Raw genomic sequence first — 15,456 nt, 5'->3', positions numbered from 1 at the left:
AAAATGCAACGCAACGTTTTGATTCGAATATGAAGACAAGAGAACGACATCACTTTATGAGCTTTCGTTGACCGATAATACAGTGACACCTTAAACGACACCGCTCTATGCCGTTCTCACTGTCACTGGCCATTTCATTTCCTTTGAGAAAGCGGAGAGAAAACTCCAGAGAGGGGAACAGCGAGAAAGAGGAAGAGACATGAGCTTATCAACAGGAGCATACCTAGCTCGCAGAGCAGCGCAGAAGGAGAGGGTTCAGATCCTCTACCGCCGAGCTCTCAGAGACACTTTGAACTGGGCCGTACATCGCCACCTCTTCTATCAAGATGTACATTTTACATTTCCCTAATCTCATCATAATCACCTTCTTCCAATTAGATCTCACTCTGTTTTTGCTCTTAGTTACTCTAATTAACACTTTACTCTTTTGACTATTTTCTCCTCGCAGGCCTCGAGACTCCGTGAGAAGTTCGACGCAAACAAACATGTGGTTCGTTCATTTTCTCTTTATTTATTTTCACCTTCTGTTATTGTTGTTTGTGTTAATTGATTATCTGCCATTTTTTTTTGATTGATTTTGTAGGAAGATTTGGATACTATCGATAGAATGATTGCTGATGGTGAGGCACAGTATAATAAGTGGCGGCACCCTGATCCTTATATTGGTATGTGCTTCTGGTTGTTATTTTCTGGGCTGCATTTTGTTTCTTGGCTTCATGGCATAATTTAGATCTTCTGTGGTAGAAATGAATTGCGAATTCCTTGAAATGTTATTGAATGAATGAAATCCATTTTCAAATTTCAAAGTTTTAGCTATATGGTTGTCTTCGAATAAATTGTATGATAATTGATAGAATATGCAAATGAATGAATTCTAAGTACAAGCTAGTATAAAACTATATATTCAAAATCAATTCTATATTAATCCAAAATTGGAAATTTATTTGTAATGAAATGAATCCATGTGGGTTTATACCTAACACCATGTAAGTATTGGGATTTGCAATGATTAGTAAAAATTTCTTTCTAAATTGTTCTAGCTTTTTGGTTGATAAGATGTTCTTATTATTTGATGATTGCCAGTTGCGTTCTTTGTATTTAATTAAAATGTGGCATAGAAAGACATGAGGATATATGAGAGGAAAGACATGAGATGATTGTTGAATGCCCAGACTTTTAAGTTTATTCTTAGGTTGCTTCTCAACTTAATTTGTTTTAAGATTCACTTTATCCTAATTCGATACCTTGTTAGTTATCCTTGTTCAGGTTTCGCCCACTAAGCTTATATCATCTTTAAAGGTTTTTCAAATGAGGGAATTCTTTTGCATGGCATGTTCCAAAAGTTTGGGGCACTTTTTGGCTTGCTTCAGAGGGATTATCTCTCTATTAGTTGTAATATTATGTGTGATCTCAATTGGCTGAAGCATCTTTCTTTCATAGGGTTTTTCCTTATAATTCGGTTTGCAAGACCTGCTCTAATTCATATCTGAATTCTTTTCTGATGAAAGAAAGGTTGCCACCTTGCCATTATAAGATTTACAGGCAGCAAAGATCAGATAAATTGAAGAATCAAGAATTGTTTCGTGGAATGACTTTAGTTGACATCTTTTGCAATTGGGAAGGATTTTTTTTTTTCATTCTTAGCTGTTTGTCTTGAACTAGCCTTTGACCTTTATTTGATACTGCACCATCATAATATGAAGGACATCATCATTTATTGACCAAATTTATGTTCATTTCATTATGCTTATTGTTTCAAATGTTTCAAACTTCGATGTTGCTCATTGCTCTTTGTGAGGCATGGAAAGAGCCTTAGCATTGCAACCAAAAATTTGTATATTTAAGGCTCCAAAGCAGTCACTTCGTCCAGAAAAATATTGATGGTTCCTTTTCAATTATCCCTTTCTACAGGGAACATAGCTTCATTATTACCTTTTTCGCTTGATATATATTTTTTTAATAAGTTGCAATAATGAAATAGCATTTGAGGGCCCCAAGGGGTTGAACCTGAGGTACAAAATGGAATTATGCGCATGGAAGGGAAAATTTTGTGCATTTTTTTACACTCACTGCTTTTGGTGAAACATAATTGATCACTTGATTGAGAGAATATTCAAGGTTTTCATGTGGCACTTATATTTCCCATTTTTGAGCTGCCAATGCAGTTTCCTAACTCACTAATCTTATTTGTGTACAGTTCCCTGGGCTCCTGGTGGTAGCAAGTTTACTCGAAATCCAACTCCACCATCTGGGGTAATCAGAATTAATCTTTTTGTACAGTTGTCATTTTCTTTTTACTTGCCTTCCCTATCTGCATCTCTTTTATCAGGGATATATTGAGCGGTTGCAATTAATTACTTTTTACTGTGTATATCCATGAGCATTGCTTTTGTATTCTTAGTTCGTAGCAAAAGTTTTATGCTCAAAGTATTAGAAAATGGCCATCAATCCTTTCCTTACAGCCTGCATATGTTTATTTAAACATTTTGAATCATCCTGGACTCAATGTAGGTGCATGAGATACATTTATTGCATGCCTCTGAACTTTATATGTTCTTTTTCCTACTGAAAGTGATTCCTGTGGGATTCTTGAGATGATTCATATTAAAAAATGAAGGTGGATATGATTCCTGTTGGCGTGCTATTTCCATTTGTGTCAATTAAGCTGCAATGGCTATTTGGGTCTAACTATTTGTGGCTGTTGCTGTATTGAATTTGTTATACCTTTCTGAGTTGCTTCTTGCTTATGTTTTCTTCCTAACTTAATGCTGAGATTTTGTTGGCATTGCAGATTGAGATAGCTTATGACTTTGGTCGAGAAGATAATGACTAAATCCCCACCTTTTTCATATTGATGAATAAAGGTTAGTGCTATATTAGACTAATAGTTGGTTGGATGTTGTGCTACTGGCTGCAATCATTCAGCAATAAATATCAAATTATTTCCTTGTAGTTGCTGTAACAAAAGATATTTTAACTCATTACTTTAGTTGGATTGGAACAAAAGGTTTTGATATTGAATCACCCTTTCTTCCTCAAGATGATTCTTTTTCAATTGCATCACCCCTTGAAACGATTCTTTGAATGTTTGTTTTGGGGCAAAGACTCAAGTCACTTTCTGCAGCATAGTTGTTTCAAGACAGATAAAATGGAGTTTGTCAGGCAATAAGTTAATGGTTTTCTCTATGTGATCTGAGAAGTGATTTATATATATATATATATATATATATATATGTGCTTGTGTGTTTGTGTGTAGTTTTGAGATTTTATAAGAGTCACTTCTTGTATTGATTCAAGTTTTTTATCCAACATTTTGTTTTTCATGGACGATCAAGTAATGGACAGGGTCCTCTCCCTCTCTCTCTCTCTCTCTCTCTCTCTCTCCTTAATAGCATTCAAGCACTAATGTCTTTACTGAATCTGTTTCTTAACCCATTTTGCAGATTTAGATGATTTGCAAGTGCTGAACCCGGAGCCTTGTTTGTGTAATTGAACAAAAAGGCAAATGTGTATTTGGTTTTTTCATTGAGAAAGGATATTGTGTTGCAAAAATGCCTCCAAGTTGGTAACTTGGCACAAAACAGGGATGAAATGATCTGGAATCCTTTAAATGAAAACTTTGTTTTCCTTATTTAGTATTCTTATTCTTAAATTGCCACCCTGAGAATCAACATGAAGTGGATATCCCTAATTGTAACACTCAGGGTCCTTTTGGAACGAATGAACTAGGAATGTAAAATTCATTTGAAAACGAACTTTAAATAAAATGTTTATAAATGAATTTAGAATGATATAATTTAATATATTCAATTGAATTAATATAGAATTGAGTTATTATTGTCAATACTTAAACTATTTTCAATATAATAATTTATTAGAAAAAAGTGGCCAGTACAACATAAAAAGGTGAAATTCAACACAAATTTCACAAAATGCATTTGGTGGTCAAAGATGTTTGGAAGGTTGAGTTGTGCTCTTCATGTACTTCAGGTATTCTCAAAATTGGGAAGTCATTACTAAATGTCTCTCATGCTGTCTCCATATAAGAATATATATATATAATGGACCTAAATGACGGTGGTGTGACACACATAAAGAAAGAAGTTAGATAACTAGAGAGAGAGAGAGAGAGAGAAAAGATAACTATCCAAAAGACATGACTCCATTCTGTTAGGTCACACTAAGAGACCTGATGGGCTCTAACACATTACTGATTAGAAGGAAAACGAGAGAGGGAGAGTTTTTACCAATTCATGAATTGCATATCTTTCATTTCGCTTCCTAAAATTCAGCACAGAAGAAAGATCCATCATTACACCATTAATAAAATAAGTAACCAAGACATGTCACCCACAAACAAATCCCACTCCCAACAATATCAGCCTAAACATTAGCTTCAAAACTTTGTAACTCACACCACCATCCACAGACACGGCTCATTTTTCTTGTACATTAACGAGGTTTTTATAAAAACATACATCAGCAGATCATTACATCCTATTTCACACACACAAACAACATTAACCAAAACCTCCATCAACATTGTCAATCTCCGGCCGACACTGTGAGGATGATGGTCCATTGGAGAGCTGCAAATGTACAAGCAATAGCATTGCGTATTACTGGATCTCTAGTCACTATGGTAATGTTGTTATGGGCGATTGGCAGCGGATACAATCTTGCTACTTATTCGAGTAGATATATTGGTTATACTAATTGGGCATTTGGGGTTGGAATTCTTACTATGATTCTTGGTTTCTTGTTTTTGATTCTTGGGATTCCGATACTAGCTGACCTGTTTTTAAATTTGTCTGATCAATTGCAAGAGGAAGCTTCACTTCATAAAGGTAGCAACAAAGATTTAGTTTGTTTCTTTTGAAATAGTTTTATAGACATGTTTTAATGTTATTTGCTCTTCTTCCTATAGCTTTCTTTTGCTGTGTTTTGCAGAATGAATAAAATATTTAGCAGAATTATTTATAAATAAAATTTGTATTTTAAATTTGAAAAATATTTTCAAACTTGAGCCTATAAAATAGTTTGATGAAATAACTATTCTCATCTAAAATTTAAACCAAATATAAGAATCCTTATCTGTAAGGAACACCTATTCTATCCTCATTGTATTCTTATGATATATTTGGTCAGCTGTAATAAAATGTAATCTAATGGAATTAAAAGTATTTCTAGTATAAAAATATATTAAAAATATCTTTAATTACATTACATTACATTATATCACAGCTCACCAAAAAGTAGCCTTAGTATTTTTTATGGAGAATAATCAAGAATTTCCATTCAATAACTCCTTTACCCTAAATGCTCTGTTTTTATTCTTACTCATTTGGGGTTGAAGTTCTAATGAGTTAAAAGAGTTATTGAAAGGAAAATGGAATTAGAATTTCACATCAAATAAAAAAATCTAACTAACAGTGAATGTTATATATGCTACAAAATGCCTGAACCTAACAAAAACTTGTCATGAAATGAATTGATGGAATACAAATAGACTTCTCTATGCCATAACCAACTAATGAGTTCAAGAAAGATTGACAGTAATTTGCTCATAGGATCACAAATTTTCAAACTAACTTGCACAATTCTCACTAGAATGGATGGCTTGGCAGAACGGGAGACCAAAACGATTTCTAAAGTTATTGCTGGAATCTTTCTGACTCTGATCACATTGATCATACTCTGGTGGGCAATTCACACAGGATATAGGCTTGCAACTGAACATCAAAGACACGACAAATATCATCTCTTGACAAATTCAATTGGAGTGATAACAATCATCTTTGGTTTGATTTACATCATCATTGGACTTGGAATAATTGCAAAGCTAGGACTGGAATTGTTTGATCAGTTACAGCAGGGGGAGAAAGGCAACCGACAACTTTCGAGGATGAAGCAGTGATGTCAAAATTATTTTTTTCTATTGCACATCACTAGTTTCATAACATATATTGAGTTCATAGTTTTAGGAGACTGTCTTTTTAAGATGATTCAGTCCCCCTGTACATACATTTGTATCTTCTGTTCAGAATTCACATCTCATGACCTCCAAACTATCTCAATGACATTCATTCTGTTTTGATCATAGTAGTTCTAGCCGCCCTCCTTTAATATGCCAACAGCAACTTCACTGACTGGCAACACAAATACAAAACATGAAATTCCTAGAAACAAATTTTATAAACGTCTAAACAGTGTTAAAACCAGCCAAAAGAGGTGTATGTTGTGCCAAATATAATGAGCTCTACATTAAAAAACAAAGAGTGGTTCCTATCAAAAGGTTGCTTCTTTTATTCTAACCAAAAAAAAATAAAAAATAAATAAAAAATAAAAATCATGATAACTAAATAAATATCACCCTGTACAGCTTTCAAAATAAAATTTTAATGTAGAACTAACAATGCATAATACCTCAGTTTCCTCTCATCTCCATTGCCTCCTCCCCCCTCAAAGCGCAACACACACACCCCGCCACCACCCCCTACACCCCCCCCCCCCCCCCCCCCCACAACAAAATTAGGCTGTCACCCATTGATAACACTAAATTTACCAATGACAACTCTTTATATCATAAATTGTCAGCCAACCATCTGCATCCTCTTATTATCTGCATCCTCTTATTAGAAAGGCTTCTCCTTTGATTCAACAATATGCAGTATCCTTAAACACTGTTCTATTATTTTTGAACTACCCTGCAATGAAACAAGAACACATAAGAAAATTTTCTCTGAATTGCTTATTTAGTCAACCTATCTTGTTACCTTTAAGCTGTCCCAAAGAGACTAATAGCCCTGCATATTCACTTGCCTAATCACTGTTACTGAACTTGGGCACATTATTTCAAATATCAGTCATTACATACCACATGAACCCAATTGTAACAGTGAATCACCACAACCATGATACACTGACAACCTATACCATAATCTTTCTAAACAAATTCAAGATATTGCTGAATGTGATAGTCTTTAAAACCTTGATGGACAATGCTTTCTGTAAACTCTCTTATTTCTAGTACTCGATCCTAATAAATTAATAATGGAAATTTATTCTTCTGACTTCAGATCCAAAATGTGCTATCTATTCATAAGCCTGGAAAGTACAACATAAAAATAGCATTCACGAGTCCAAACCTTTGCTTTCCTCACTCCCAGCAACCCCAGGGGAACGCCAAAAGGAAACATCCTCCGTCAGTGCCTCAAGATGCTAAAGCTGTCATCTTGTAACTGATCTTTCCCGATAATTTACTACTTCACAGCCATGACATTTCTCTTGTTAATACATCCAGCAAAACCTTGCAGAACCACTAAAAGGCCATCGACAAATATGAATGCTGCAACAATGAATTATAAATTATGAACTAGAAATATGGAAGCTAAATGATAAATTATAAGTTGTTTTTACATCCTGTTTGTCTTTCCAGTCTGTGCAGCACTTTGAAGCTGGTTAACAAGACTAGTCAGCTTTTGGTACTAGATCAGAACAAGTTTTTATTGGTGTAGCAATCTTTTATTCTCCTTTCTTTGACACTCTTGTTCAACTTTCTCTTCTTCCTAGTTTTCAGCTTCCATGACACTACATGCACTGGTTTGTCAATCAACCACTAAAATGCTTTGCAACAATGGCAAACACCATACTACACTCAAGCTATAACTCTTAAACCCAAATGGAAAATTACACTCTTTATTAATAAAAGAAAAACATAGAACCAACAGATTCCACAATAACATTATCAATGCATACCAAAACTTCAACAGTTTAATGAGTCAACCAAAAAAGTTCAAGTAAATGTACATATTTCTGATGGAAGTAAACAAAAAAAAAAAAACCCTAAACCCAACACTAACATAGCAAGAGAGAGTACAAGGGGCAACGAATATTATATGAGCTTGAAAGGAAGCGGCCAAGGGGTCGACCTGGGAACCTCAACTCTGTCCTTTATGCGTTCAATCTTCTTTTCCTTCTTGGGCCTTGCATTGCCATATGATCCCTTGAATCTTTTCCCTTTCTTCGTCTTCTTGTCCCCTCTTCCACACAAGATCGGCGCCGCCCCCACTCCAAATCTTGTTCCCGTTGATGACGGCTGACCCACCATCGCCCGCCGCGCTACTGCGCCGCAAAATTGCATCATCGTCGCCATTACCGTCTTTTCTTTTAGGTTCAAAGAGAGAGAGAGAGGAGGCTATAGCTGTTATTTCGAATTCAAAGTGGATTTAAACCGGGTCGGGTTAATAAACACAATATGGGCCTTCTTGAAGGCCCAAATTGAAACTAGAATTGCCAAAAAGTATTTGGATTGTTGCTGTGATTGGATATGGTGGTGCTGTAGTTGGTGTGGCTCCAAATCAAACACGATGATGGATGAACTCACTCCCTTTTCTTTCTTCTCCTCTAATGTCCTTATAGCAAACCCATTGACAGAAAGTGAGAGTAGAAGAGAGAAAATTTAAACTTCAGATTGAAAGCCAAAATTTTGGAAGCTAAAGTAATGGAGGTGTCAAGCAGAGCTATTGCTTTAACATGGACTCACTCTATCTCTCCTTCTTCCCTTCACATTCCTCAAGCCTTTTCCGTTAGTGTTATCACTCTTTGCAACCCTTTTCTTTTTATCGGTTCTGAAGACTTTTTTTTTTCTTCTTTGCTTATGTGTAATATTCTTTTACCTTGTAGAAGCTTGATACTAAGAGAATGAGTGTATGTCGCGCCTCTGATCAAACCCAAAAGGTGTGCTCTTCAAACTCTGTTTACTATTACTCTTTTTGTTGGAATTTGTATACCTGGATGTTTTCAAATTGTATATTCCATAATTAATGTCTTTTTATGCTTTTGCTTTGCTTGGACTTGGATTAATCCATCAAATTAATTCCACTTAAAGCTTCATGGTCATGGTAATAAATTAATAATAATGGCATTTCTCGTGCATTTTGTTCTTTGAGCAATGGATTATCCATTAAGGGAATTACATTGCTTAGCCATCGTAAACATTTTCTGGGTGTGAATTGAACTCGAGTGCTGTTGGCTACTAAAGTTAATAAAGGTTGTTTTCAGCACTGTCATCATATAAAAAGTTTTCGTGGCAAAATTTTATATTACTATTTGAATTTAATACGATTCAAGAATTTTAGCCGCTTGGTCTTCTTGACTAAATTATAACTTTCATTTCTGATATGCATGTTTAGTGTTCTTGTATAAAACCAGGGTAAGGTCTAGGTTTTCACTTCCTGGAACATCTTCTGTTAAGGGGAACATAATCAAGGGCAGCTAAAAATTAAAAGCATATGCTTGGTTCAATATGCCTTTTGCATCCAAGAAATTATAAACTACCATGGAATAGTTTTGTGTTTGGAATGTCATCTAGGATGGGTTTGGTTCATTGCATATTCTTTTTGACTCCATGCAAGTTGATGCAGGCAAATCAGATGACTGTATCAGTAACAGGAGCTACAGGTTTTATTGGTAGAAGATTAGTGCAAAGACTGCATGCAGGTTTTCTCTATCTAACATTAATCATTAAAAACTTAAAGCTTTTGTTCGATGTGATTGTGAACATTTTGATATGTTGTCTTCATGTGGAGTACCGTTCTGTAACGTTCTTTTTGTATAATTTCTGCCAAGATATTTGTTCTCAGTATTCCATGATATGATGGTTACTTATGATCTCAGCTTGTCCGATTCATCATTCCATCTTTTTAGTATTTGTTCATTCTTTACCTCTGGGAATCTTGAAATCCATCCATGATCTATGACATTTGAATTATTTGCTTCAACTGTGTTAGTTTGCCGATAGGTGAAAGCATCCCGCATACCTTCTTGAAATATTTTGTAATTTAATTTGTGGGGCCTAACTTTGTTCTTCATGTATGATCGATTTGTCAAGAATGCATTGTTGAAGTTTACTGGACATGAGGATTTTCATTCTTGTAATGATGTGGTGAAACAAGTTGCATTTGGAACCTAAATGAGGAATTCATAGTTGACTTACCTTGTTGGTTATCAGATTCACCAATCAACTCCAAGTGGATTTTCTATAGTGAGATTGGATGGTATTGTGGTGCCTAAATAAAGTCCATCAGATATTTAGGCTCTTTCTTTTTCTTTTTTTTTTTGTTTTTCGAAAGGGTAGCATGATGGATGAAGATATAACTTATAGAATTTAAATAGGATGGATGAAATGAAGTACTGCTATATTCTGCCATTTGATAGAAAGATAAGAGCTATAATATCATAAGGGAGTGTTTGTTGTGCCCAAATGCCCGACATATTCCCAAGAATGTTACAAAAATGAGGATGTTAAGATAGTTGTGGTCACATAAGATTGGACAAGATTATAAATGAGCGTCTTCGACCAAAAGTACAAGTAGTACAAATTGGGGATAAAATGATAGAAGCATGTCTGAGATGGTTTGATCATATCCTATGTAGATCTCCGTGTGCTCTAATTTGTAAGTGCAATGCGTAGACCTAGAATGACATGGAGGGAAGTTGTCTTAAAAGATCTACTATTGACATTATTGTAAACTTAGTTATGAACTGAGCAAAAGAGAAACAAAAGATTTATGTGGCTGGTCCAAGTAGTTTGGGATTAAGGCTTAGATGTTGTTGCTGTTGTTGTTCGAATTTAAATTGTATTGTTTACTGCACTGTCAATTCTGAACAGTCTTTATCTGGATCAAACAAATTGCTTTTCCTTAATCTACTTTCGTTGCAGATAATCATTATATTCATGTCTTGACGCGTTCCAGATCTAAAGCTCAGTTAATATTTCCCGGTAAGAAGGTAATGAATACTTTTGATTTTTTGCACTTGTGATTATTGTTGACAAATTTTATATAAATTTACTAATTAGAAAGGGTAAATTTCTAGGACAGAAAGGAAATTTCATTCTTTTTATGTTGATAGCATGCTTCTTTCAAGGGATATATATGATAAACTATGCAATTTGCAATTGGCATGTTTTTACTAAGTATTTCTACTTGATGGAATATGTAGTCAAGGACTTCCCTGGAATTGTAATTGCTGAGGAGCCAGACTGGAAAGACTGCATTCATGGTTCAAATGCTGTTGTAAATTTGGCAGGAATGCCTATCAGTACAAGATGGTCATCTGAGGTAAGTATTGCAGGCCTATTGGGTTCCCCATGTATGTGTCCATGCTTCCTAGTGCAACGCTGATTGTAATTAATCATAAATCCATTAAGTTTTTATACTTATAAATTGATGCCTTTGATGCACAGTGTGTTTAATTTACACAGTAGTGGTTTGATAATATGATGGTAATATGAAAAGAAATTTCCTTGAAAGATTTTATTTTGAACAGTGCAAACTCCTATTGTTCTATAACTGTTTTAGTCTGGGATATTAAACCATCTAAATATTTTTTGTTGGTACTTACATATATAATTAATAGCATATGATACAAATTGAACTTTCTAAGGGCAATATCCGTCTCTGTAGTGAATCTGAATGAGTACCTTATTTACTTATTCTTCAGGATGTTTAAACTCCATAATGACCAAGACATGCTAATGCTAGAATCAGTTTTCTGGTGGCTTATATATTTTACTGTTTTCCTGAATAAATCTATTATTGTCTTGCAGATCAAGAAAGAGATTAAACAAAGCAGGATTAGGGTCACCTCAAAGGTAAGGATTTATTTTCTTCATCACTCTTTGGGAAGGTTATGTTCCCCGTTCTCTCCCTCTTTTTCCCCTCTCTTATTTTTTTCCTCATCTGAAAGAAGTATATGCTGAATATGAACTTGAATCAGTTGTCTACAATTTGTCTCTATTATTCATTCATCTAGCAACTTTAACTCATTTTGAAGGTTGTAGATTTAATAAATGATTCACCAGAAGGAGCTCGGCCTACTGTTCTGGTCAGTGCAACAGCTGTTGGTTACTATGGTTTGTTCTAATAAAACTTCCTCTCATGTTTTTGTCTACCATGGTCGATCTGAAACCACACATTTCATTTGTATTTTTCCCTAAAGCCTGTTTTCTTGTTTTTACTTGGATACTGTTGATTTGTTCCCAGTCTGCCTTCAACATAAGTCTAGTTTTGCAGCAACTGACTTGGAATTTTTAAACCTATGGGGAACAGATCATAAAACATCTGCTTATAATTGATATGAGGATTCTGGAATGCATAGTTTTCATTCAGTTCTTTTATGCCTTTTCCCCTCGTTTTTCTTCATTCATTCTCAGGAAGTAGTGAAACACAAGTATTTGATGAACATAGTCCATCTGGAAATGACTACTTGGCTGAGGTAAAAATAAGTGATCTCATGTTTGTATTTTGTACACTGTTTGACTCCTTCAGAACTGCTTGAATTTGATGCCTTGAATAAGTCTGCTATGAAGTACCCAGTTTTCTTTGATATATTACTGAAGTCACAATATGCTAATGTATTTTACTGTTTATAAGTTTGTAAGTCTTGATGAAGACACGTGAGCGACAAAAAAAACTTAAAATATTAACTGATGGAGGATTATCTCTATTAAAAAATAAGTGATTTGGCAAAAATAGATCCATTTACATGCATCAGTCGCACAAAGTGTTACTATATCTACTTCTATGAAAGAAAGTACATGTTTATTTTTCTCAGTAGATTACGTAGGCCAAATTTGACATTATATGATTTGGTAAGTTTTGTTCTTATCTGAACGTGATTGGATATGGCGGATGGGCCCAGGGGAGATGGGGAGTAAGTGATTACTTGATATAAGGAATCTTACTCTTTCTTTTGAAGAGAATTGGAATTAGATTTCCCATTAGCATCATCAGGAATTGAAATGAAGCATTCCCAATCTAATTCCATGGCATTTTGGCTTTAACATTGCATCCCCTATGTTAAACTGATACATGTATGAAATCAATTAATCATAGCTCTTTTTACATTTTGTAATATACGTACATATGAAAATGACAAATTTTATTAGTTGTGTGGCTGGCATGTAGCTCTCTATAAACTGAGAATTTAGAACAAAATGCAATAAAGAAAAACGTTTTTCAGTGAGCATAAAATTTATGGAACACAATTTCAACCTTATGATTCAGACATGAATCTCAATATGGTCATGTTCCACTAACAAACTTTGTATCTTCAGGTCTGCAGAGAATGGGAAGCAACAGCACTCAAAGTAAATAAGGATGTGAGATTAGCACTTATTCGCATAGGTGTTGTTCTTGGTAAAGACGGCGGTGCTTTAGGTATGAACTCAACTTTTAAAGTGACTTTCTTTGTATTTTAGGTTCTCAACTTCTCAATATCCTGGCACAGAGAGAGGGGGTTAGTAGAATTAGTGATTTTTAATTCTTGCAGCTTTTCCTTAATAGATCACCAACTTCAGCACAAAATAGATGGAGAATTTCTAAATATTGTAATTTGAACTCGGTTGGTTGTGTCACATAATATATACCTAGTCAGAGAGACTCCCCTAAAGTCATTCAGATTCATTTGAAATATTATGATTACTATCAAAGAGAAGCTCTCTCATTTCATTGAAATCTTCCAATCGCATAAATAAAGCCTTTATCTCTTGACTGCATAGGTTGAATTACATCCATAGAATAATAACTACAGATCTGTGACTAATACACTCTTGGATAGCTTGCTTTGTTGCTATTTACATACTCAAATCTTTGATCCTTTGCAGCTAAAATGATCCCTCTCTTCATGATGTTTGCTGGTGGACCTCTGGGTTCTGGACAACAATGGTATGTTACCATTAGTACACTGGAAAAGAAATATAACACCTGTCAGCTACCAAGACATTGTTTGATTAGAATTTGGAAGAAAGGCCTGCTTTTGCTCTCATTGGTATTCTGTTTGCCAGTGAACTAGTTCCTTGGTGTAATTGTTTAGACATAGACATTCAGAAATTTGTTAAAGAGATTAAATTTATCAAAGGTTATCGAAAATATGGTCCTAATTTTTCTTCTTTCTTCCTTCTTCTCCATACTCCACTTCCTGTTTCTGTTTTTGATTATTTTTTAAGCAAATTACTTCTGTTTCAAAGATAAGCTATCAATGAAGTACAAATAAAAACCTCAATACCTCTACTGGAGATATACAATTTGTTATGATGGTTATCTGACTTTCTCACGTAGAATACACAGGATCCTTCATAATTGCTGTTATTGTAGTACATGATTATCATGTTGAACCATTTTTTGTCCCAGTGTGTCAAGCATGTGGTTTTCCTCTTCCTTATGATGTGCTTGTGGCTGCAGGTTTTCCTGGATTCACTTGGATGATATAGTAAATCTTATCTATGAAGCTTTGTTGAATCCATCTTACAAAGGTACTCTTTCTTCTGATTGCTCAAAGTTAAACTAAGGGCTATAATTTACCAGTGCATGAGTATTTGATACCTCCTTGTCCACTCCTGTTTGTGATGAGACGTTTATGGGCACAATTAAACATGCATGTACATCCATGACTTATTTTCTGTAAATTTGCTTGTTAGGTTTCATTGTGTGGGATGACATTTATGCTTATTCTGGCTGATAATATGGCACCTTGTCTCATGTATGCAACTTGACTTGTTTGTAAGTTTGGCATGGGCATTTATTTCTATGAAGGGATCTTCTTTACAAACCCATAAATTTGTTTTGTTTTGTATATAGAGCCCTCACACCTTTTTTTCCTCATTGTGGACTTCTTTAATGGTAAAAGTATAATTCTTGAGAAATTCATTATCTTGGGTTTACAAATTACTTGATAGATAAAACTCCATTGCTTGATTTGGTAAACATTTCGATTGTTTCCAAGCAGATTTTATCTGCTTCTGTTTGTGATGCGCATTCATTAGCCTAGGACCCTGAACCCAATTTTGGTTAATCTAAATGTCAGGAGTTATCAATGGAACTGCACCAAATCCTGTTCGGCTGGCGGAGATGTGTGAACAACTGGGAAATGTCCTCGGCCGACCCTCATGGCTGCCTGTACCTGACTTTGCCCTGAAAGCAGTCCTTGGGGAAGGTGCTTCTGTGGTAAGAACATAAGCTTTCCAGTTTTCCTCATTCATAAATATTACATGTTGTTGAGACTTGCTCATTGAGTTCCTTAATAGGTTTTGGATGGACAAAAGGTGCTTCCTAAGAGAGCGAAGGACTTAGGTTTCCAATTTAAATATCAGTATGTGAAAGATGCTCTTAAAACCATTCTTTCATGAAAGAGTGCATTTATTGCAATTCTACATTTGTCTGTCTTTTTGGATGAGAATCAAACCTAGTCAATCATAAGAGGCATATATGCGGAATCAGTTGAAAGGCTGAACTTGTTATTTGTACATCTGTAGCTATTCTTTTTTTTCCCCCCTGTAAGTGAACAATTCTTTCAGAATTATGAATTGTTACATTTGTTATGTAGTAAAAAATGTATATACTCAAAAGAACCTTTGCTTTGCTCATATAGTCAATTTTATATTGGGTTAGTACA

At 34.8% G+C, this 15,456-nt stretch overlaps 4 protein-coding genes across 4 annotated transcripts; 3 read left to right on the top strand and 1 right to left on the bottom strand.

Moving 5' to 3' along the window:
- Positions 1-119: 119 nt before the first annotated feature.
- CIB22 (LYR family of Fe/S cluster biogenesis protein) lies at positions 120-3,631 on the top strand. Its single transcript, XM_089716455.1, has 6 exons — positions 120-328; positions 449-490; positions 584-665; positions 2,198-2,253; positions 2,792-2,864; positions 3,444-3,631. The coding sequence occupies exons 1-5, from the start codon at positions 200-202 to the stop codon at positions 2,831-2,833; spliced, it is 351 nt and encodes a 116-aa protein (XP_089572581.1). The 5' UTR covers positions 120-199; the 3' UTR covers positions 2,834-2,864; positions 3,444-3,631.
- Positions 3,632-4,113: 482 nt separating this feature from the next.
- On the top strand, positions 4,114-6,100 carry LOC149499279 (uncharacterized). The gene is made up of 2 exons (XM_089720561.1): positions 4,114-4,847; positions 5,628-6,100. The coding sequence occupies exons 1-2, from the start codon at positions 4,571-4,573 to the stop codon at positions 5,915-5,917; spliced, it is 567 nt and encodes a 188-aa protein (XP_089576687.1). The 5' UTR covers positions 4,114-4,570; the 3' UTR covers positions 5,918-6,100.
- A 1,582-nt stretch (positions 6,101-7,682) lies between these two features.
- Positions 7,683-8,225, bottom strand: LOC149499278 (30S ribosomal protein S31). The gene has a single exon (XM_089720563.1). It carries the CDS (start codon positions 8,153-8,155, stop codon positions 7,895-7,897), a length of 261 nt encoding a protein of 86 aa, XP_089576689.1. The 5' UTR covers positions 8,156-8,225; the 3' UTR covers positions 7,683-7,894.
- A 131-nt stretch (positions 8,226-8,356) lies between these two features.
- SULA (NAD(P)-binding Rossmann-fold superfamily protein) lies at positions 8,357-15,456 on the top strand. Its single transcript, XM_089720555.1, has 13 exons — positions 8,357-8,587; positions 8,686-8,739; positions 9,426-9,501; positions 10,724-10,783; positions 11,005-11,123; positions 11,612-11,656; positions 11,839-11,917; positions 12,218-12,279; positions 13,121-13,223; positions 13,670-13,730; positions 14,247-14,317; positions 14,869-15,008; positions 15,089-15,456. The coding sequence occupies exons 1-13, from the start codon at positions 8,504-8,506 to the stop codon at positions 15,188-15,190; spliced, it is 1,056 nt and encodes a 351-aa protein (XP_089576681.1). The 5' UTR covers positions 8,357-8,503; the 3' UTR covers positions 15,191-15,456.

The sequence above is a fragment of the Jatropha curcas genome, chromosome 1 (assembly GCF_041381405.1).
Source record: "Jatropha curcas cultivar XTBG-Jc1 chromosome 1, XTBG_Jcur_1.0, whole genome shotgun sequence".
NCBI classification, from domain to species: Eukaryota; Viridiplantae; Streptophyta; class Magnoliopsida; order Malpighiales; family Euphorbiaceae; genus Jatropha; species Jatropha curcas.
Note: the sequence above shows the minus strand (reverse complement) of the source record. Positions and strands in the feature narration are given on the sequence as shown.